At 45.1% G+C, this 21,377-nt stretch overlaps 1 protein-coding gene across 1 annotated transcript; it reads left to right on the top strand.

Moving 5' to 3' along the window:
* Nucleotides 1-1,458: 1,458 nt before the first annotated feature.
* HEPH (hephaestin) lies at nt 1,459-20,938 on the top strand (the record flags this gene model as incomplete). Its single annotated transcript, XM_079541861.1, has 21 exons — nt 1,459-1,503; nt 1,554-1,750; nt 3,838-4,082; nt 4,796-5,008; nt 5,571-5,750; nt 6,154-6,408; nt 6,984-7,152; nt 7,964-8,103; nt 9,208-9,339; nt 9,908-10,119; nt 11,744-11,894; nt 12,207-12,419; nt 13,166-13,376; nt 13,643-13,782; nt 14,627-14,758; nt 15,651-15,757; nt 16,467-16,692; nt 18,112-18,251; nt 18,580-18,742; nt 19,116-19,148; nt 20,694-20,938. 21 exons carry the CDS (start codon nt 1,459-1,461, stop codon nt 20,936-20,938), a joined length of 3,549 nt encoding a protein of 1,182 aa, XP_079397987.1.
* Nucleotides 20,939-21,377: the final 439 nt, after the last annotated feature.

Below are 21,377 nucleotides of genomic sequence, written 5' to 3'. Positions count from 1 at the left end.
TGGCATTTGATTAGCGAGCCGATTAACTTGAATTATTCGGTTACGATTCCTGTTTTGTTAATTAAGAATACTAACTCTTGGGAAAACTCTGCTATCCAAACAAAAAGGTTCAGGGATGACCCGCGCGAAACTTGCGTTTATTCTTAGTCAAGTCTTATTTCAACATAGAAAGAACTCTGGGCAGCGGAGTTCTATGGCCGCCGGCAGCGCAGCTGGAGGCAGAGGCGCGGGGCTGAGCGGGCCGGGGCTGCGCGTTGTGTTGGTGCTCCCAGCGGAGGGCGGCTGAACGATAACAGCCATCCTTGTATCGCAGACAAAACCCGTCTGTGTTTGCGTAGTGTTTTGCCGCTGTCGCCTTCTTGAAGTTTACGAAAACCGATGGCGTCGCTCCTTTGTTGCATTTTTCTTTACTTGTGTCCTTGGTTTCTCTCTTTGAACTTTTTCGAAGTTGCTTTTATGTATCTCAAGAACTGGGTCTGTATTTTAGCTGCCAGTTTCTTTATAGGCTGCGCATAACCATGTTATATCTCTGCATGAGATCTTTCTTAAACGTTTTTGTGTGGGTTTGTGTTTAATTTCTCATCCACTTTATTTCATATCTATTTTTATATCCTCTGTGTAATTCTGCGCTCTCATGCTCCATCAGTTTCTCCTTCAGACAGGTAAGATAGAATATTGGGAATGCTTTCACATAATTCCTGCTGCTCTCCTTGAGTCCCCCAGAATGTTCCTGGTGCCTCACACTGAACTTGATGCTGAGTGCAGTGTTTATGAGCAAACTCCTTGCTTCATGATGTAGATCATGGGAAAGTATTACTGGGACCAGTTGAAGGGAACCAGCCTTGTGCTGCTTATCCAGACATACCCGAGGGTGGCAGGGAACCATTCCTTAAGAGCATCCTTGAGGGTAGTTAGAATTTGAAATGCTTCTTGGTGGTGGAATTGTATTTCTTGGGGGCTTAGTAGAGCAGAGAAGGATTGTGCTAACAGTACTTTAGTGTTATTTGCTCAGGATTGTTTTCTTCTGCCTTTTATGCGGTACTTTATGATTATTTGGGACATTGGTGAAAATGTTGGTGAAAAATGTCACTTGAAGTTCTGGTGCCTGTGGCAGGTTCAGCCCCTGCTTTGTGTCATGCAGCATAACACTGTGGGTGCCTCTGCTGCAAACAGCTCTGTTCACCTCATCTCTCTCTTAGTGAAGGGGTTGCCAATTATAGCAGCATTTTCTCAGCGCTATTAAACAAAATATTTGGAATTGCTACTGACAAAGCAGTGAGTTAAACTGTGATGAGGAAAGCATGGTGTGGAGCTGTGTGTGCTGGCAAATCAAGGCAAATCTTGCCCTCATTGTGCAGCATGAGGATTTCCTTTATTCCTCACCCTGGTGGGTATTCAGGTAATGATCCCCGCAGGGCTTCTACCTGACTTCACACTCTCTCAAACGATGTTGGCTCGATGTGCGGTGTCATCAAACCAACTAATTTAGGATACAGTTATGTGGTCAGATTCTGCTTCCTTTTCCTTTCTTTTTTTTTTTTTCCTGCCCGCAGACATATCCTCCAGAAGAGCGTTCTGCTCACACCACGATGCGGTTGTTCTGGCTGTTGCTGCTTTGCATCTGTTGGCCATCGCCCCTGTTTGCTGGAGGCATCACCCGAGTCTATTACCTGGGGATCCGTGAGGTGGACTGGAATTATGCTCCAACAGGAATGAATGTGATGAGCAACCAAAGCATCGCACGTAGCCTGTACGTTTAGTTCTGTAAGAACTGAGTCTTGTGCTACCTGAGTAATTTTGTGCAAGTATTCTGGGTCATCTAAGCAAGCAGGAGTTAGGATCAGCTGTGTGGCCTTTATGAGCTTAATGGTTAACTTGTTTCTGTGTTCTTACGATAAAGCTGTTCCTGTGAGGAAGCGAATGGTCAATTTAATGAAGCATCCAGTGACCAGTGCCAGCTATGTTGGAGGGAAGTGAAAACACTATAATAGAGCAGATTGTGCAATGCTCTGCCCTGGGGTTTGCGTTTCCTACTTCCAGTTGGTGATGTAGGTATCCTGAAGCATGACAACTTTTCACTTCCATGGAAATGAGTCCATGGGGCTGGCTTGTTTTTGTTAAGTGAGACTTCAAGCCTTGGAGGTGATGGAACTCGCTTAGTGAAATCTTGGGGTTGTTTGGAAAATGTTCTGTTTTTGTGAGAGAAGTAAATCTGGAAAGTGCAGTAATCCCTTTGAGTCACTACAAAAACAGTTTGTTCCCCGTTTTCAGCATAACAAACTTTTTTTTTTTGTAGCTTTCCACAAATTTCTGAAGGCATTTGTTTTAGTCCTTTTTCTATGACAAATTATTTGTTGGCCTGCCCAGTCGCTCAGTGCTGTGTGCCATAACAAATAGCACCCAGCGGTTTCTACATCTTTCAGAAATCCAGCAGGAATAGGAGGAGGGCAGAGGAAAAGCAAGGGCTGTCAGAGAGAGTCGCCTCTCTCTGGAGATGCCAAATAGGCTCAGTTTGTTTGCAGAAAAGAAGCCCCCAAGGTCAGGCTGAATCAAGTGACGCAGGTATTTTCATTGGTACCCACAGTGATAACAAATGCAGTATTTATTGTTTACTTTCTCTTGGAGTACGTGAAGAGAAGAAATGAAATGAGGAGCTGTTAAACTCTTCTAAAGCTGTCACTGCAAACAGTTAGCTAACAGCACTCCTGTGTGCAATGATTGCAGAAGTGAAACTGCTAGCAATAAGAACTGGTAGGAGAATGGCAGATGTGGTAAAACAGTAGAATTCTTTAGTTTGAAAGGGATGGGCTACGTGGAGAAAGGTTGCAGAGAAGTCTGAATTACCCATATACTTTGATACTAGCTAGAGGGATGGCTTCTCAAACATGAGCTTTAGACTGTATAGCTGGAGCCCAGCCCTCCACAGCTCTGAATGACAAAGGCAGCGTTTGCTCTTTTGACTTCTGCTGTCTGTCTTCTGCAGATGAGCGCTGGCTTTGCCCATTTCAGAACAGTGAGCATTGCTCAGTCCTAAGGGGGTGGGGAAAGTAACCCGAGCTCTCATCTCCGCCTGTGTTGTTCATATCTGGGCCATGACTCATCTCTTTATCTACTAAGAAATAGTCATGAAGAGCAAATATACTCATGTCTTGAACTTTGGCACCTCTGGAAGCTGTAATGTGCTGGGTGGATACCTGCCATACTTGCCTGTCATTTTGCAAGTAAATGGCAAAAAATGAGTTGAAAAGCACCCTTCAGGCTGCATATCTCAGCTGGAGAGCTGTGAGATTATTATTAGTATTTTTAACCTTGTTTGTTGAGCCAGCAACAAACCCTGCAAAGGCATTGAGATGTGTTTCCAAAACACAATAAAGGCTGATGGAGGAGAGGGAAGGGCTTTGTTTTTCCCTGTGTCCCTTGTCTGTGACTGCTGGAGAAGTGCCATCCTTCACACCCCACAGTTTGCAAAGTTCAGGATGCGCTCTGTGTCCTTCCATGATGAATTCAGGATGAGGCCATGGCTGTGTGTCAGCAGGAGTTTGCCCCTACATGTACCTGTAGCAGTTTCTGGGCTCACAAAGCCATTAGCTGCCCAGTGTCCTCTGCTGAATTTTGTGTAGCAGATGATGCTGTTGGCTATGCTGCCTGTATGGTGCTGTGTTCCCCTCACAGCTGCTGGGTATGGATGTGTTAAGGTAGAGCATGGGAGGTTTCTGTGATGCTGAAAGCTTTGGGTTTTACCTGGGAGCAGCAGTGACACACAGCTTTCTCCAGTGTTACATTCTGTTTTGTGTAATGTGTGACTCACAGTGTCTTCCTCTCTTCTGAATTTAACAGAAGGGCCTCAGTGTTCCTCCAGCCTGGCAAGGACAGGATAGGAGGTACTTACAAGAAATCTGTCTATAAGCAATACACAGACTCTACCTACACTGCTGAGATTCCCAAACCGACGTGGCTGGGGTTCCTTGGGCCCATCATCCGAGCAGAAGTGGGAGATACCATTAAAGTACACTTGAAAAACTTTGCTAGTCGGCCGTATACAATCCATCCTCACGGTGTCTTCTACGAGAAGGACTCTGAAGGTAAATGAACCACTGCCATAAAAGAGATGGATTTTTCTGGTTGGGAAACTGAAGAGTATGCACTGAGAAGTGTCTGTAAAAAAGAAAAAAGAAAAAAAAAAAAAAAAAAAAAAAAAAAAAAAAAAAACACCCAAAAAAACAAACAAAAAAAACCCAGACTTGGTTGGCCCAGAGCTGTGTTGCTGGGAAGCAGCTGCACTTTGGTCTGTACTAATCCAGCATTGTGACTTGACTTACCTTCATGGATCTGGGAGCAGTCTTCTGACCTGGGCATTGCAGTACACAGTCCATATTTCCTGATTTTCATAGAACCTCTAAAACTTGTTTCTGGGAGAGTGGCACAGGAGAAGAGTTACAGTAATTATTTGGAGTGTTCCTAAGAATGAAGTATGAGGCCAAGGAGCTGCGATTTCAAGCGAACCCTAGAGACTTGTAGGAAGACTGACTGGCACATGGTGTTGAAGGCAATAACCTTTCTGACTCTGCTAACCTGTTTGTTGGGCAAGTGGCCTTACAGTGGCTCTTTGCCTTAGTTTCTTTTTGAGAGAGTGATGTTTAATTGCTGCTTCAACCTTGGGTTGCTGAGTCTTGCTTTGAAAGATGCTATCCTCTACTTGTATGCAGCTATCTGAGTGTGAGAGGCTCATTATAAGGCTATGTGTATGAGTATTTCTGCTCTTCTTGAATGGACGTTGATTGCTCAATTGTTCTAGGATCCCTGTATCCCGATATGTCCCCCCAGGATCAGAAGAAGGATGATGCTGTCTTCCCAGGAGGGAGTTACACCTACACTTGGACTGTCCCTGAAGATCACAGCCCAACAGCTGATGATCCGAACTGCTTGACCTGGATCTATCACTCTCATGTTGATGCACCAAAAGACATTGCATCTGGATTAATTGGGCCATTGGTAACGTGCAAGGAAGGTAAGAAGGGAAAGCAGCTGAGGGCTGTGGTTTCTGGTAGTGAAGATTTTTGTGGTGACTTGAATAGAAGCAGGATGAAAGGATGCTCCAGTGGGCAGCTCCCAGTTTTGTAGGGAAAATGTGACGTGACTGGAGATGACAGCACCTGTGTTCTGGTTGGGTTGCAGTCATTGAATTGCCTTTATCCTGTTGTGGCCAGGTAGATGAGTTTGTAGGTTTGTTGATTGGCAGGGCTATTTGAATTCATTTTAAGAGAAGGAATTTTGCATGAGACCTAGTTTGTATATTTTAAAAATAGAGTTACTGATTGATTTCAGCACTCAGAACATTGAAAGAGTTCTAGTTCAGCCATGCAGAGCTAGAGCAGTGTGGGACTGAGCTTGCAGGGTTATATCAGAAGTGTATGAGATTGCTGAAGCTCTGCAGTGTGCCAGAATAGTGGAGGAAGCATCCATCTGTAATTTGTGTGATAGCTGTTGTTCTTTCATTGGTTCTTTAAGCCTTTAAAACCAGTGTCTGCTGTTCTGCATGAACGGGTATTCATTCTTTTCTTTCTCCCTAGGAATACTGACAGGCACTTCTCAAAGGCGGCAGGATGTGGATGTTGACTTCTTCCTTATGTTCAGTGTGGTGGATGAGAACCTAAGCTGGTACTTGGATGAGAACATTGCATCATTCTGCACTGATCCAGGATCTGTAGACAAAGAAGATGAGGAATTCCAAGAGAGCAACAAAATGCATGGTGAGTCAATTCTGTAAAGCCACTGCCTTTGCCCAGATGCTCTGGATGGGTCAGTGCTCTGATATCTTGAAATGCGCTTTCCGCTGTTATATTTCAGGCTGTGGGTAGAGAGGAAAAGGGGTATAGAAAGCTCTGAGATCAGGTGATAGGCAAACTATCACAAACTGCAGCAGCTCCAGGAAATAGAAAGTATTTTGTTTTATTCTTTGGCTTGAGTGAGTCTCTTAGTTGTTTGGAGATTCTGAAAAATGGTTTGTGTTATGAAATGAGTTGTAGAGCCAAGCTCTCCAGAAGAAGAAGAGGAAGGTTGGTTCCCCCTTCAAACATGTCTGCTGTGACCTGCGGGTAGAAGCTCTGATGGCCCTTTTTCTAACTTCTGATTTTAACTTGCTTGCCTTTTCAGCTATCAATGGTTATGTGTTTGGGAATCTCCCTGCACTGACAATGTGTGCTGGGGATCATGTTGCATGGCACCTCTTTGGTATGGGCAATGAAATTGACATTCATACAGCCTACTTCCATGGAGAAACACTCAGCATTCGAGACCATAGGACAGATGTGGCCAGCCTCTTCCCAGCCACTTTTGTTACAGCAGACATGATCCCTGGTAACCCTGGGAGATGGCTACTGAGCTGTCAGCTCAATGATCACATACAAGGTAAGACAGAGGCTGGAATCTGTTCTGCACTCTGTGGCTTCCCTTTTTTCACCCAGTGTCCATCATTGTCCCCATCACGTGTCTTGTGATGTACAGTGTGATGAGGGGCAGTGTCTTGGGCAGCGTTCCCACTAGAAATGTCCATAATTAAATGGGTGATTCCTTGTCTTGTATGAAGTAGGGTCAATTGGCTGCTAATATGTAGGTCAAACTTACTGGGAGTGGTGTGATGTTCTACATCAATTGCTGGTGAATGATAAATTTGACACAGCTGAAAGCTGAGATGAGACAGTGCCTAAAAGTGCTAGTTCCTTTAAGAATTCCTGGTGTGATACATTAGAAGAAGGCTCTGTTTGCTGTCTGTCCATAATCACGAAGCATCCAGAGTTTAAGTGTAAGGAGATCTGCTCACCAGCAGAAAGAAGCTCCTTTCTGTGGGAACAACCCAATCACCTCAGGCATGTACCTTTTGGGACAGCAGAGGAGGAGAATCCAGTTTCTGGTAGAAAGGTGCTCTGTTCAGTGGCTGAGAGGTGTAACGTTAAGCTGATGTGTCCTCCACCTGTTGTGGGCAGCTGGGATGGCTGCCATCTATGAAGTCCGGCCGTGTTCTCGGCAAGCTCCGGAGCCCGCCCTGCAGGGCAGAACTCGGAAGTACTACATAGCTGCAAAGGAGGTGCAGTGGGACTATGGGCCTTCAGGACGTGACCGCAGCAGTGGGAAACAGCTGAGTGAGGTGGGCAGGTAAGCTGATGGTCTTTCAGCTGTAGTTGGAGGTCTCCAGTCTGCTGGGGGAGGTTGGTTAAGATAACATGGGGTTTATTCCTTAGCAAGCTGTGTGCCTGCAGTTTGCATGGAGTGGCCCATCTAGAAATATCAGCTGCTATAGCTGGGCTGCACTGAATGCAGTACTGGGTATCTCAGGGGACTTCACATGGAAGTGTGCTGTTTTGTTTCATAGCCTTACATATAAGCTCCAAGAGTCCCAGTTTGTGTAGGATGTGAGCTGCTGCTTTTGCCTCTGCGCTTCATTGCTGCTTGTGTCTGACCTAAGAAGAAATGTAGAGATCTGATGAGCTGTTAAGCAAACAGGTCTTGCAGCAGACACAGGGTGGCAGAGCTAGCCTGCAGATATGCTTCAATGTAGCCCTGCTGCAGCAAGGAGTTTCTCGGAAATCAAATCTAGTGACCTCTTGACGTCCTTCCATTCTAGTTGTCAGATGGCTTTGATAGTGGTTGGTTGAGTGGTTTCCCTTTCAGACTTTGGCAAACTGAAACAAAGACATGCTTCTCTTTCCATTCCCTTCCCTAGGAAGCTGCTGGAGGGAGAAGTAGAAGTGCAAAGAATTTAATGATTTACCCAAAGCCCCGCAGTGACTCTTGCAGACCTTAGAACTGAAAGCTGTGACTGGTCCCTGTAACCAAACTGCCTCTCCTGTAAGGCAGGTTACATCTGTGTATTGCTGAGGATGTGACAGAAGAGGAAAATCTTTACAGCTGTTGTGTCATTTTTATGAAAAATCAAATACATGTTATCTGCGTCTTGCATTTTTAGCCCTGCTGAGCAGTTTTTCAAGCGTAGCCTCTACCGAATTGGAGGAGTCTATTGGAAGGTGAAGTATGTGGAATATACTGATGAGAGCTTTCGTGAGGAAAAACAGCAGTCTGAAGAAGAGAAACACCTTGGGATACTTGGTAGGAATCATCCAGCAATACAAATCTCTTTTGGTGCCAGCATGAATGATGGGCTTATGTAAGGAGTGCCCTTGTTTCTCAGTGTGGTAAGGTGTTTTAATGTAGAACGTAGGGAATTGCCTTCCTGCCAGAGCACTCCTTGGAGGTCAGCAGTAAGGACTGGAGAAGCATGTTATAGTATTTGTGACAGTATAGTGCTTGTGGCTGGATGAACCTGTGGGTCCATTGAGTATCACCAGGATGCTCACAGAAAGCTTTTGCTTCTGTGCTCTCCGCGATACCCAGGTGAATGGGAGCTGCTGAATCACAGCCTGAAGCTCTGATTGACCACCTGAGGCGAGCACTGAGTCAGCCCTGGAGCACAGGTGAAGGCAATTCTCCTGTGCTGCCGGAAGGGATGGAGCCTGGCTGCGCCTCTCCCAGAGCCATTTAAGGGCTGACTGCCAGGGGAGAAGGATCTCTGCTGGAGATCCCTCCTGGAGTTTTGCAGTGAGCCCAGGACATGTGCAAGCATTCTATCTATTCTCTTTCTGTTATTATTTGCTTAGCCAAACTCTGGTTTATTTCACAATTATAACATCTTTATATTAATTGATTATACAGCAAGTATGAGAGGTGAAGCAAAATAAGAATACAGGGAGTCTGCAAGGGCAAATGAGTCATGCGAAGGCTGTGAGGTACGCAGTAGGAGCATGGTCCAATTTCCTGCATCAGTGTAGACTAATGAGAGCAGAAGTTAGTGATAGTGGTACTGGGAGAGGCCATGGGAGGAAGGAGCACATGGAATAAAACACAGATCTGTGGGAAGAGAACAAGGGTGGTTGTTATCAGCAGTAGCCACGGGGAGAGAAGTGATAGGGTAATCTTGTGTATGACTTCATAGGAATTGTGGATATTTTTCCCTAAAATAAATAGGGAAGAAACAAAAAATGAAGGTCAGATAAGCATCATCCACAGGGGGAGCTGCGCAGACTCATTCAAACTCATCCCCCTCCAGTCTGTTCCCATCAGCCTTGGATCAAAGGTGGCACTGCCTTACTTTGTTCACCTGGTTGTCCTGGGATTTGCTCCGCTGTTGACGTGCTTTCTCTGCTGTTTGTGTAGGTCCTGTAATAAAAGCTGAAGTTGGTGACACCATCCTGGTGACATTTGCTAACAAAGCCTCCTGGCCATTCAGCATCCAGCCTCATGGAGTGTCCTATGGGAAGGCATGGGAAGGGATGCTGTACCATGATGGTTTGTGGCTCATTTATTTTTATTAATTCAATACTCTTCCTGGTGGTAGAGCTCCATAGCCTGTGCCTCTTCTGTGTTGGAAGTTCCTGCAGCCAGGAAGGACTGAATGTGCTCAGGAGCTGGGCGGCACTCTGCCTGGTTCTCTGGGTCTGTCTGAGGAAGAAGTGAAGGAGTCTTTCTGTAGGTCTTATTTATGCCCAGGGAGGATGCCTGAGGTAGCATGGTTCCGAAGGTACCATTTTCACCTGAGAAATGGTAAAACTAAACCTCAGGCTGTTTCTGACTGCTTGAGACCTACTGAGCAGAGGAATGTGCCCACTGCATTCCAGCTTAGGTAGCCCATGTACTTCCAGCACATGTCCTAGATGTAGTGATGTCCACTTATTTGCTGTCAGCATGCCCATCTCTGCCTTGATACCAGGAAGGGGATTGTGAGAGCAGCTGAGTGCCCTTTCTGAACACTTTACGTTGTACCTCAGATGTGATGTGCATGAAAGTGTAACTGGTGAAAGGATGCAACTGGGTTTGTACAGACCTTAAGAATAACCATGCCCATCTGTTTTTGAAGGTGTGTCCCGAAATGGGGTGTCTGTTCCACCTCTGCACAATTTTACATACGCTTGGACTATACCGAAGCACGTTGGGCCGACATCCAGCGACCCTCCCTGCCTGAGCTGGATGTACAGCTCTGCTGTGGACCCCATCAGAGATACCAGCTCAGGCTTGGTAGGCCCTCTGGTCATCTGCAAGCCGGGCACTTTGGATGACAACAACAAACAGGTAAAAAGGATTTTTCCTGCCACGCTCTTATCAGATTCTTTGTATCCTTAAAGGGAAAGGAAACATCCTCAAACCATTGAAAATAAACACGTGATAGTATGAGTTCAGGAGAGCCTAATCTAAGTCAGAAGGCAGGTTGACATCAATGCACTTGGGTGCTGCAGGTCTGGTGGGAAAGGCCAGTGTTCAAGACTGCCCTTGAAATAGTTTCTGGGCTTTGTTTTAAAATTCAGATGTGAATGTATCTTGGGTGTGACTTTCTAGGTAACTTTGGTCCTTGAGAGTTGTAGATGACTGCCTGAAAATACTCTTTTCAGAGCAAAAGAATATTCACTGCAGCCTTAGAGACATTGAGGAGCCATCTTAACACACCTGCATGGTGTGCACACATCTGAAAATCTGCATGGTGTGCTCAAATGACTGTGATGCTTTGAGGTTTGGGGGAGTCTCACTTGTTCTGCAATTTAAGCTCATTTTCAAGCAGAGCTTACTACAACAATTGAAAATCTGCATCAGTCTTTGGTTGTGATGAAAGATAAGTGAGATCTGGGAAATGGCCAGAACTTGCTCTTGGAATTTCAGTCAGGGATAACTCAGTGCAGTAAGCCTGGGGAAGGCAGTAAACCAACCTGGGGAAGTGCAAGATGTTAACAGACTTGTGTTGTGAGAAATGGTGGGCAGCAGAAAAACAGCCTGGTGTCATCTTGCCTGTCTGGCAGTTTAGATCAGGGAGTGGCTGAAAGATCTGGACGCTGCTGCTAAGCCTTCCTGGGGGAGTCTGCTTTCACTGGTGGCAGGGTGTAGCTAAACTGAGAGTTCTGAATAGATTGGAAGACTCACGTTTCTGCACTGGTGAGCTGGTTGAGCAGAGAGGATCACGAGTGTATGAAGTGCGCTGTGTGAAGGAACTGTGGTAATGATAAGAGCTTTTCAGTATTGAGAGGCAATAAACAGAACAGGTGGACTTATCTGGAGATGTATGATTGGAAGAACCATCTGGGGCAGCAGTTCCAGCTCCATGATATTAGGTAACCCTTTAATTGTTAATTGGGAAAGATCCACAGCCATTCCTCACACATACCTTCGTGCCGCAGACTGCAAAATGCTTAGCTCTGTCTAGGGTGTTTTCCTTTGTACAGCTAAGGAAACACATACCAAAGTAAGCATCTGGACAGTACTGGCAATGTTCTGTTAATGGGGAAGCACCATCCTGTGCAGTGCATCTCTTAGGAGAGTTAACGTTTTTAAGGCTTTAAGGCAATACAAAATTCCCAAACTAAGACCTGTGGTAGGAGAAAGGAGGGGTGGGTTGTGATTATAAGCCATGTTCTCTGGCCTACACGTAAATGTAAGCGTGGTGGGGAAGGAGGCAGTGTTGTCGTGCTCCTCTCCTGATTTTGATCGCTTTGCTCACGTGGCATACCAGGGCAAACCTGAGAGTGGTGCTGCTTGTAGAGCAGAACTGAAACACTCAAAATGAGCAAAGGACAGCCCTGCCCTCAGTGAGCCAAGTTACAGGAGAAGGGGGAAAATAAGAGACAAACAAAACAGTTTGATCTGTAAGGGTAGTGAATGGGGACATTTTAAAAAAAAATTAACAGCCGTCATTGTGATTGTATCTTAGAAAGGTATCGACAAAGAATTTTACCTTCTCTTCAGTGTGTTTGATGAGAACCTCAGCTGGTATTTAAGTGCAAACATAAAGTACTATTTGAGGATGGAAGAGACTTCTCTGAAAAAGGATGATGGCTTTGAGGAATCGAACAGGATGCATGGTATGGCCTGATGCTGTTCTGTGGGCAGCAGGAGTGAATCTGCGAAACATTGCTTGGTGCTCACCTGAAGTCTGAGCTGGGAACCTGGAGTGGCTGTGTGTTGTGCTGGGCTGAAATCAGGCGAGGCCAGAGAGCGGGTGGGATGTGGGACGAGAAGCACTGCTGCCTTGGGAAGTCTGTCCTGAGTGTGTTCATGGGTGAATTAAGAGGAAGATGCTTTTCCAGTGGTATGCTCACCCTATCCAGATAGATGCACAGAATAAATCTCCTGGCTGATATCTACCAGAGAGTGAATTGTTTTCTCCTTTGCAGCCATCAATGGATATATGTTTGGTAACTTGCCTGGGCTGGATATGTGTGAAGGAGACAATGTGACCTGGCACCTTCTGGGATTGGGCAGTGAAGCAGATGTACATGGAGCTGTGTTTCAGGGAAACACTCTGCAGATGAATGGGATGCGGAAAGATTCAGCCAACCTGTTCCCCCATACGTTTGCTACTGCCTTTATGCAGCCTGACAACAAGGGTAAGAGTCTGCACACTTAACCCAGCATTAGGATGTCTCTGGTTTTAACAGGTTGTTACTGTGGCTGGTTCGTTAGCAGTGTGAACTCTTGCATATTAGAGGCTGAGCTGTGCACTGCATCTTGTTTAGACCTATTCGCAAGCCCAAAGCTCTTGTCTTTGCACCTGATTCTGGAGAAGAATGGGAGATACAGAATCTTGTCCCATCATCCCAGATTGATTCTCTAAGCTGCCACTTCCTATTTAGTATTTGCAATAGTAGCTCTGATGCACTTTGCTGCCTGTAATCCATAGAAACACGCAGCCATACCATTCAGAATGAAGCAGAGTTGCGGTGTGCAGAGGTTCACAATAACAGACTCATGTCTTCCCAGTTTGGGAGTTAGGCACACAGTGCTACCTCGCCATCATGCCTCAGATGCTTCTTGTCTCCTCCCCTTCAGCTTTTGCAGGCTGGATCTCTTGCTTAACCAGCAGTGGTAGCATAGTTGTCACTTCCTTGGCTTCTTCATGTCTAATAAGCTTGTTTTGTGCAGGATGGCCTGCTGAGGTAATTTTTGCGTGGGACTTTGTCATTCCTGATTGGTTTCTCCGTCAGCTCTTTTTAATCTCAGCCTATGGCAGCCAAGCTCCCTAAACAAACACCCATATCTGCTCAGCACGCGTGCTGATGTCACACGCTGTGGGAAGCACTGCTTCCTGGCATCTTTGAAGCAGCTGATGTCCTGTTTGTGCTGCCTCCCGCAGGGACTTTTGAGATCTACTGCCAGACGAGCAATCATTACCAGGCTGGAATGAGGGAGCAGTACTCGGTTTCCAATTGCAACAGGAGGGCTCTGCCTCCCGCTCTCCCGTACAGAGCGGTGCGCACGTACTACATAGTGGCAGAGGAGGTGGAGTGGGACTACGCGCCAGACCGGAGCTGGGAGAGAGAGCGGCACAACCACTCTGCTGAGAGGTACAGCCTGAGCTGGGGAAGCCCTGGGCAAGGTTGTTCAACAGACCTGAGTCAAATCTGTTGGATGTCTTGGCTGTGTGTGGCGTGGTGCTGTGGCTGTACCCAGTGCTGCAGGGGCTGGTGATGTAGCCCAGCTGTTGCTGCCAGCCTTTGCAGCTGAAATGGGACTCTGGGAAACCTGTCAGCTGCTGAGCCCCGTACCACGGGCTCACTGCCTGTGCCTTGTGAGCATTTGAGTAACACAGCACTTGTTTTGCACTTCTCAGCTACGCCGATATATTTTTGAGCAATAAGGATGGACTGATTGGCTCCAGGTACAAGAAAGCAGTTTACAGGGAGTACACAGATGGGACTTTCCAGACCCCTAAAGCTAGGGTAAATGGTGACGAACATCTGGGGATACTAGGTAAGAAAGTATTCAGAGTATACAGTGCAGAGTATTCCATTCATACAGGTGGTGCTTGGGCTAAGGGTTGTAATCTGAAGGCCCCCTGCATACTCAGGTGTGTGCTGTGTATGCCAGCAAGGAGAAATCCCGAGTGTCCAGATCTGCCAGCTTTGGATAAAGCAGTAAAGAGGGTCCTGAGTACAGCCTCGTAGTAGAGAGCTGGGTTCTCAGGCCTGTGTTTGCTGCCAGTTTTCTTCCATGCCTGAAGCAAAGCATTTCTCTATGGAACAATCTGTCTTCTGTAGAGCAGTCAGAGATGTGGGTGAAAATCTGTAGGTATGAAAGGTTTTTTGGGGGGGGAGTAATAGCACACAGGCTTTGCAAAATGCAGAAACACTGCGGTGTTGTAAAGGTCTGTGGAGACATTCCTTTAATGAACCCAGGACTGCAAGTGGTGGCAGGGCAGAAAAGTTGAGGCCATTTGAAATAGACTGCAGTTCTGATCTGTGATGCTGTCAGTCCATATTGAGTATCGCCAATTTTTTTGAAACCAAAAACATCAGATAAAAAAATGTTGTAAAATTTGGTGTATATTCAGAAATTAAGGTTTAGTTGGGTAGGCTACAGCTAAAATGTGTAATAGCCTTCATTTCCCTCGTTGTGAAACTCACATTTTCTTGAATTGGGACTGTTCTCCAATGCTCTCTTCTGGTGGTAGAGTTATGGTAGTGATGAGTCAGGGGAGCATCATATGTATTACAAGGGAGTATTTCTGGGGAGAAGAGAATGAGAAAAGTGGGGGATAATCTTAGAAGATACGACAGTTCTTGCTGGTCTTAGAGTACATTACTACTATTTTCAGGTCCTTTTCTGTGGGCGGAAGTGGGAGAGATTCTCAATGTTGTATTCAAGAACAATGCTTCACGACCCTACTCGATTCATGCCCATGGGGTGCTGGAAAGGCAGGCAGGACAGCCACAAGTAGCGCATCCTGGTAAGTCAGTGTCCTCCAGCCCTATTCCTGCACTAAGTTAGGAAACTAATTTTAGCCTACAGCTAGATTGTTCCTTTAAATAGGCTTAGATGTACTTGTTTTCTTCTCATAGAGGACTGGAACAGAACAAAAACTGATCTTTCAGGTTCACTGTGTCTTTTGGCTGTCACTTATATGGGCAGCCCAGAGGAGTTCTTGTGTTTCTGCTCTGACTTTGGGGTAAATGCAGCACATTTTTTCTGTATAGCCTTGTCCCCCACACCGAGCATGGTCTGTGAGAAGAAGGCTGATCACTGTTCTCAGCTCTGGCAGCCCTGGCCTGATGGCCCCTGTTTTTCTTCATGATCTGTCTTTGTTGTAATGTGCACAGCTGCTTTCCAGGATGCTGACTGAAATTTTGTTCATGGTCCAGATGTCCATTTATGTAATTTTTGGTCTCCTTCAAGAGTATGCTCATCGGAAGGTTGTCTCTGCAACAAGCAGGCTTTAAGTTGGACCCTGTCTTTCTGAGATATATTGCTAATAAGCAAAATATTAGCTTTAAAAAGGAATTTGAGCATCATAAATAAACTTCAAAGAGGTGAAAGATCATTGCAAACATCACAGGTGCTGAAGAGGGGCAGAATTCCCTTGTTCCTCGTTCTAGTCTTAAATATGGCAGATAAGACTGAGTTGTGCCAATTCCAGTTAGTGTGCATCTCTTGTCACCCCTCTGCTTTGTTTGTGAGAGGGGAGCTTCCATCCTTCTTCCAGCACCTGTGAGTGATGCAACATCCAACAATGGGTTGTAATTCTGAGACAAAGTGGTCTTTTGTTTTTGTTCTGCTTTGCTGCCACTCAAAGTTGGGGACTCCCTTTATCGCAGTGGTGCTAATGGTGCTTCTGTCCTCAGGTGACATAGTGACATACCAATGGGAAATTCCTGAGAGGTCTGGTCCAGGGCCGGATGATTCAGCCTGTGTCCCTTGGATCTACTACTCCATGGTAGACCCTGTGAAGGTAAAATACAAGAAGATAGAACTAAAAAAACAAGATCAGACCAATTTTTGTCCTATCTAGGACACAATGCAACTTGAGTATGTTTTAGGAATTGGCCCAGGTGAAGGGCAGAAAAACCACCTAGTTGGCATATCTATCATTCTCTTGGGAGAGGGGATCCTCTAAATCTGCCCTGGTGTTGTCACTATTTTCCTAATGCAAACCTACAGGAAAGAATTCCATGTCATGCTGAAATTAACCTTCCCTTAGTTATTTGCAGGATGTGGGGACATCTCCCAGTGAGTTCTCGCTTCAGTTGGTGAAAAGTTTAATTCAGGAAGGCAGAAATTGTTCAAATTTAGAACAGAGAGATAAAATAGGGAAATTCTGAGCTTTGCTGAGATCTGCTGTCATAGCACTGATTTCATAGGGAAAATGACCTGAATGATACTGCAGTAACGCATCACATTGAACCTGGAGATAATGGACTTTTCCTTTCAAGTTCTTTCAAGATGTTTTTGCAGTCTTATAGTGGGGGTTATTTTGGTACCATTCACGTTTGACTTTGATTTGCATTCATAAGAGCGTGTGTAGCCTCTGTCCTTGTGCTCTACTCCTTGATTGCTACCAATGAGAGTTCATACACAGCAGCACAGTGTAAGTGGGGTGTGATGCAGGGAGCAGTTGTGAAGGGGGAAGAGCTCAGATTTTTTCCCTTCCTTTGGATTAGGATATGTACAGCGGTCTGATCGGACCCCTGAAGGTCTGCAGGAAAGGGACACTGCAAGCTGATGGGATCAGGAAGGATGTGAAGAGGGAGTTTGCTCTCCTGTTCCTGGTTTTTGATGAAAATATGTCCTGGTACTTAGAGGAGAACGTGCAACGTTACAGCAGTGGAACTCACAAGGATATTGACCTGTTGGATGAGAAGTTTGTGGAAAGCAACAAAATGCACGGTAATGCTGGCTGGGCTCTTTGGCACCCAGCTGTCGCTATCTGTGCAGGGTTATTAATGACTCTCACCACTATCAGCAGTCAAAAAAGCCCAGAAAACAAGAGCCTGACTTCTGGTGATTTCCCTCACCCTTTCCCTTCAACGGTGGCACAAACGAAGTTAAACTCTCGGTTGTTCTCAGTAATGTAGGACATATGCCACAGATCTTTGATTTCCAATGAAGGCTAATCATTATGGCTGTCTTCCTCAGGAGAAATAGCAAGATATGGGCTGGAGAGTTCAATATCTAGTGTGCCTGAGTGACTCTGGACAGGAAATATTAGATGTGAAACGAGATGTCAGATTGTTTTCATTCTAGTCATCTTGGGACCATTAGAATGTTATATTTCAAATGAGTTGACCAGGCTGTGTTCCAGCAATATACAGACAGCAATACACAGATACAATTTAGTTGATTATGAAGACACCATCCTATAGCAGAATTAACAAACCTCCTCTAAAATCTTGTGTTATTTATGGTTCCTTACATACTGTATCTGTTTTTCCACCTGAAGTATTCTCAGCAATACCAGCCCCTAGGCAGCTGCAGCGATGAGAACAACAGAGTTGTGTTGTGTGCTATTATTACTGCCTATTTTATAGAGGTAATATAAGGAATCTCCAAATACCAATGTCTGTTCAGTTACAGTTGTCAGCCCAATGTTATAACTAGTAAAGCAACACACCAAAGCCGAATGCTTGCTTTGGGCTGCCCAAAGTGCCCCTGGCAGATATGGGAGTAAAACATGGGAGGTCCTGTTTTTAGATCAGGTCTCTTCCAGTATTTTTCCCTCCATTGTCATCTGAGCATGGCAGTTGCCCTGTGAACATCAACCTGCTCACCCGTTGTTTTGGTTTCTTTCCTGCATTTGCAGTCAAAGCATTATTCCTTCTTGCTATGCTAATTATGAAATGAGGTCCCGCTATGTGGTGATTTCCTTTTTTCCCTTGATGATTAGCACACAGTGTGTGCAGGCAGCATAAGACACATAGAATGACAGGATTCCTGGTGGCAGAAATTGCCTGTTGTCATTCAGCAAGTAAATGTTTGAGCTGTGTGCATTTCCCTTGTTTTGAGCCAGACTCTGGGTTTTCTGCAAGTAATTTTTATAGATTATTTGGGATGAATTACAGTGTGGCTTTAGGTGCAAGCTGTGTCTTCTGTATCTGTTAACAGAACGAGTATGTAATGTGTCTATAGAGAGACTGCCAAACGTTTTGGGACAGTGTTGTATGGAAGATGTGAAATACTGATGCGCTGGTTCCTAGATGAGCTTTAAAACATCTAACTTGTCCTGCGCTTTCTTCCTTTGAGGTGATTCAGCGTTTTTACCATTTCAATAATAGCTTTTTTTCCCCCTGTATGTTATTCACTGCCTAGCAATCAATGGGAGGCTCTATGCAAACTTGCCTGGGCTGACCATGTTTGAAGGAGAGTGGGTGAACTGGTACCTGCTGGGAATGGGACAGGAGATTGATGTCCACACGGTCCATTTTCATGCTGAGACCTTCATATACAAGGTAAGAAGGTCCTGCTGATAATAAAATGATCACTGATGTCATTGCATTTGCATGACTGACTTGAACTTCTTGAATGGTTTTACAGGTACAGTGTGGTATTATGCACCCAGACTTGATAGGCTGAACCTCTGTTTATAGCTGATATGCCTAGCTAATGTTGCTTTAGTTTAGGCATTATTTGCTTTCTCAGTTACAGCCCTGGAGCTGTTATTTGAAATGTTCTGTAGAGCTTTGATAAACTGTAGTCGCACTGAAGTGGTCTCCAGTAAAGCTGACAATTTTAGAGATGCACAGAGCGCTGCATGCAAGTCTCCCTTCTCCTTCACAGAGTGGCAAAAGCTACAGAGCAGATGTTGTGGATCTCTTTCCTGGGACCTTTGAAATGGTAGAGATGCTGGCTGGGAACCCTGGGACGTGGCTGCTTCACTGCCATGTGTCTGATCATATTCATGCTGGCATGGAGATACTCTTCCAAGTCTTGCCCAGACAAGGTCAGAAATAATCACTACTTACTACCATCAAACGTGTAACAGCATTTTCTATTAATGCTGCTAAATTCTTTTTGCATCACGCTTAGCAACTCTTTTGTACTATAAACAGCTAGTTAATTGAGCATATAATTGCCATTAAGACATTCCCTTTGAATATAGTAATACTTGCAGCTGGAGGTAATAAATTGCTTTTGGAGTTTACTTTGCATAGGGTATTATTATGAGATTTAGTTTAGTTTGAGTTTGGGAAGCAAAGTTCAGCCATCAGCGAGCAATTGTTGTTGATAAGGATATTACTGGTCAGAAGTCAGGTCTGTTCTGGACTCAATTTGTTCAGCCCACACTTTATCACCCACTTCTTGTTTCCTTTCAGAGCCAGTGCCTGTGGTTTTGAACTACGATGAAGGTAATGTATGGCTTGCACTGCTAAGGGGTGTGTGTGTGTGTGAGGCAAAGAATTAGAGATCTCCTGTCAGTATGGAGACCTAGATTTGTGCTAGAATGAGGGGAGAAGGGAGGAGCACGAAGATAGTATACAGCCTCCTCAGCCAGACTGGGCAGCATTAGCCTGATGTTTGGCTACTGATGGGTAATAGAGAAGTTCCAGGTAAGTTAGCTCATCTGTTTCTTACACATCTGTGCTCTGATGATTTAAAAAAAAAAAAAAAAAAAAAGATGCTTTGGCTTGTTTGACCTTTTTAAGTCAAAAAACTCAGTGGCCTCATACCCTACTTCTGCATATGAATTTATACAAGCAGAGATTCAAAGGGTTGTAAAAGAGGATGCTGTGATTTTTCTGATTCCTTTCAAATGAAACTCACAGGGATCATAGATCAGTTTTTTTTTTTTCCCTTTTTGGACTGTCAGTGCCTGTATGGTTGAGGGAATGTTCAAATTAAGTCCCTCCAGCAGTCATAGTGGGTGCACCACCAAGCACAACTTCTTTCTGGTCTGTTTTACCCACAGAGAAAAAGATTAAGCATATGCTGTCATTCTTTAAGGTTTTTTAAGAAGCAGATGGTTGAGCAGAATGAGGGAAAAGGAAAGTAGTAGATGACTTTTTTTCCAGTTCTCTGGAGGTAACATTTGGAAGAGCTGATGGTGGTGCGTTCTTTCCTTTTTCTTTTCCATCTCTTTACAACTACTCCTGTATTTCTCAGCTGCTTTCAGTAAATGCAGCTGAGCTGGTTTCAGAGACAGCTTCAATTGGCAGAAAATACAACCATCTATTTGCAAAGCTTCAGTCTTGGTACTGACAATTCTGCTGTCTTCTCAACAATGTTTTCCTCAATCAGAATGGCTGTGAAGAAAAGTAGGAAATGTAGTTTTGACAGCAATAGTGTGACAATACTTAAATAACTTGTTCTGCATTTACTTGAGCATCAGCCTATGTATGCTCATGAAGTAAGAACCTTGACTGAGGGTTGCTGTCTGTGCCAATAGCTGCCTTTCTCAGGGGATTTCTGCTGTTTCACTATAGAAGTGTAAGAGCTCAAGATGTGAAGTGACTCACTGCTGGCGAGGCTGAGAAGTGCATTACAGCAGCAGAAGCCACACACGGGCAGCCTGGAGCAGAGTGGGGACCTCACAGGAGCCCCAGTCCAGATGTGTGTTCTTATCTCAGTTCTTTTCTCCTAGCTCAGCCACTGCTGCTTCACACAACCCCCAACTGCCTTCCTCATGAGTGGCTTAGTAGTGATTAGCTGATAGGGCTCGGATAGCTTGAGACATGCTGGGTTTGTGGGATGGAGTGGAGTAGGGAAGGAACCTTTTATTCTCAAATTTCTGACCTGAGTGGTGTGGGTCTGTTGGGTTCATGGGGACTGGGTCTGCTTTAGCTTGCTTTGTGTTGGGTCATTCTTTTGCTGTTTTTCCAGAAGGATTCTGAACCTTTCAGTGCTAACGAGAGTGGGAAATAATACAACTATTTTTTTTTTTTTTTCCCTCTCAGGGGCACAACCTGAGGATGAGGATGACTCCCAGAAGGTCAGGCTTTTTGGAGCTAAGTTGCCTCTAGGGCAAGTAGAAGCTGCAGTCATTATTCTAGCCGTTACAGGATTGGTCCTCCTCCTGGTTGCTGCCTTCCTCCTGGGAGTCGTCATCCACCTCCAGAGGCAAAGGAAGCTGAGACGGAACCGGAGGTCTATTCTGGATGATGGATTCAAACTCATGTCTAAAAAGAACTCGGGGCTATAACAGCCACATACGAACTCTGGCTGTGTCCTCATTGTGAGCATTGTCTGCAGCAAAGACTTCAGAGCATCACTTCCATTGCACACTGGGCTTCTAGGAGCCAAGGTGGGGAACCCTTTCCACTGAGTGAAGGCCAACAATGGGAGTAAAAGGTCCTTCTAAAATACTTCTCATCCACAAGAAAGGAAAGAATTCCCCTATTTTCTTCTCTCCAGAACAGATTTGGTCTTCACTAGAAGCTCTTGGACCAAATCCAGTCTTACTCCCTTGCCAGAGCTGAGTTGGGCATTGCCTCACAGTCTCACAACCAAACTGTGAGCCTTATTCCCCCTCCTCCCCCCGATTAACTTAATCTGTGGATCTGTGGTTTTAGTGTGGATTTTTTTCTGATGAATCAAGTAAGAATGCAGTAGACAAAATGTTAATTTAGAGTTGGATTGCT

The sequence above is a fragment of the Tetrao urogallus genome (genome assembly GCF_951394365.1).
Source record: "Tetrao urogallus genome assembly, chromosome: 13".
Lineage (NCBI taxonomy): Eukaryota > Metazoa > Chordata > Aves > Galliformes > Phasianidae > Tetrao > Tetrao urogallus.
This window is presented reverse-complemented; position numbering and strand designations above follow the sequence as displayed.